General features: G+C 40.4%; 1 protein-coding gene across 1 annotated transcript in view; it reads left to right on the top strand.

Annotated features, from left to right (window-relative positions):
• The first annotated feature begins 569 nt into the window (after positions 1-569).
• slc25a3b (solute carrier family 25 member 3b) overlaps positions 570-1,407 on the top strand; it is a 5,554-nt gene continuing 4,716 nt past the window's right edge. Inside the window, exon 1 of the mRNA XM_016570723.1 lies at positions 570-731. Coding sequence (XP_016426209.1) covers positions 579-731 — 153 coding nt within the window. The 5' untranslated portion in view covers positions 570-578. The remainder of the gene's footprint in view (positions 732-1,407) is intronic.

Below are 1,407 nucleotides of genomic sequence, written 5' to 3' on the forward strand. Positions count from 1 at the left end.
TCAGATAAGTTATCTAGAATTATTTATGGAGCAGATAAAATACATATAATCAGTTATTAATCAATTATAATTTTGACAATATATAATTATATAATATAATTCTTAACATAATTCTCCCAAAATGAATCAGCAATCATCATCTGAGAATAATTGCTGACAATAAAATTCAGTTCAGTGTAAATATTGATATTTATCAAGTTTAAAGTTGTCCAAATGAAGTTCTTAGCAATGCATATTACTAATCAAAAATTAAGTTAATATATTTACGGTAGGAAATTTACAAAATATCTTCATAGAACATGATCTTTACTTAATATCCTAATGATTTTTGGCATAAAAGAAAAATCGATAATTTTGACCCATACAATGTTTTTTTGGCTATTGCTACAAATATACCCCAGCGACTTAACACTGCTTTTGTGCTCCAGGGTCACATATTTGATGGTCAGTGGCTTCTAAAAGATTGAAAACCCCTGACAAACACTTCACCTGGTCTGATAACAGGTGAAAGGTCATGCTTGAAAACCCAATATGGCGGTTTTCCACTAACCCCTGAACAAATGTCTCAGACTTTGTGGATGAACATGATTCCGTGTTTCTCCTCGGAGGGAGACAGCTGTGAGTTCGGCTCACAGAAATACCTCAACCTCTGTGGCTTTGGAGGAATCCTCAGCTGTGGCACCACACACACAGCTGTGGTGCCCCTCGACCTGGTCAAGTGCCGAATGCAGGTCCGTGTGTGTGTTAGCCGGAGTCACCCGAGTGTGTCCGTGTGAGCCGACCCCGGTGCAACCCCTCATCAGCATGTTAAGTGTGGTGTTGTGATGCATGAGCATGTGTTCCTGTGTTCCCTCACGTCACAGAGTCGGCCAATAGCTGCGAGTTCGGCTCGGGGAAATACTACGCCCTCTGCGGGTTCGGGGGCATCTTGAGCTGTGGTATTACACACACTGCCGTCGTGCCCCTCGACTTGGTCAAGTGCCGGCTCCAGGTCTGTACTCACTTCCCTCCCTTCATCAGCGTTATGAGATGACATCCGTGGCGAAGGGTCACTGACACTTTTGAAATGATTTGACTAACCAGCTAACGTTCGTTTGTAATTGAGCACAGAAGCGTGAGAACTCATGCAGTTAATAATCCCTCGTGAAAATAACATGCAATTTTTCTAGAACTACATTTTCTTTTCTGAAACATAGGGTTGTAACAATACAATGTCACAATTTAGTTTGATGCATAATACTTTAAACTAAGCTAAATTAGAGGTAAAATGGCTATATATGTGCAGATGCGCGAGCTTGTCGAGTGAATATACCTTTCTCACATCACTGGAAAGTTTGTAGTTCGGTCGGATATGTCATAAACAAGTAAGTAAAACAATGCACAAGTTACTTAACGGTAGGGAGAGAG

The sequence above is a fragment of the Sinocyclocheilus rhinocerous genome, unplaced genomic scaffold (genome assembly GCF_001515625.1).
Source record: "Sinocyclocheilus rhinocerous isolate Xijiao unplaced genomic scaffold, SAMN03320098_v1.1 scaffold561, whole genome shotgun sequence".
NCBI lineage: Eukaryota > Metazoa > Chordata > Actinopteri > Cypriniformes > Cyprinidae > Sinocyclocheilus > Sinocyclocheilus rhinocerous.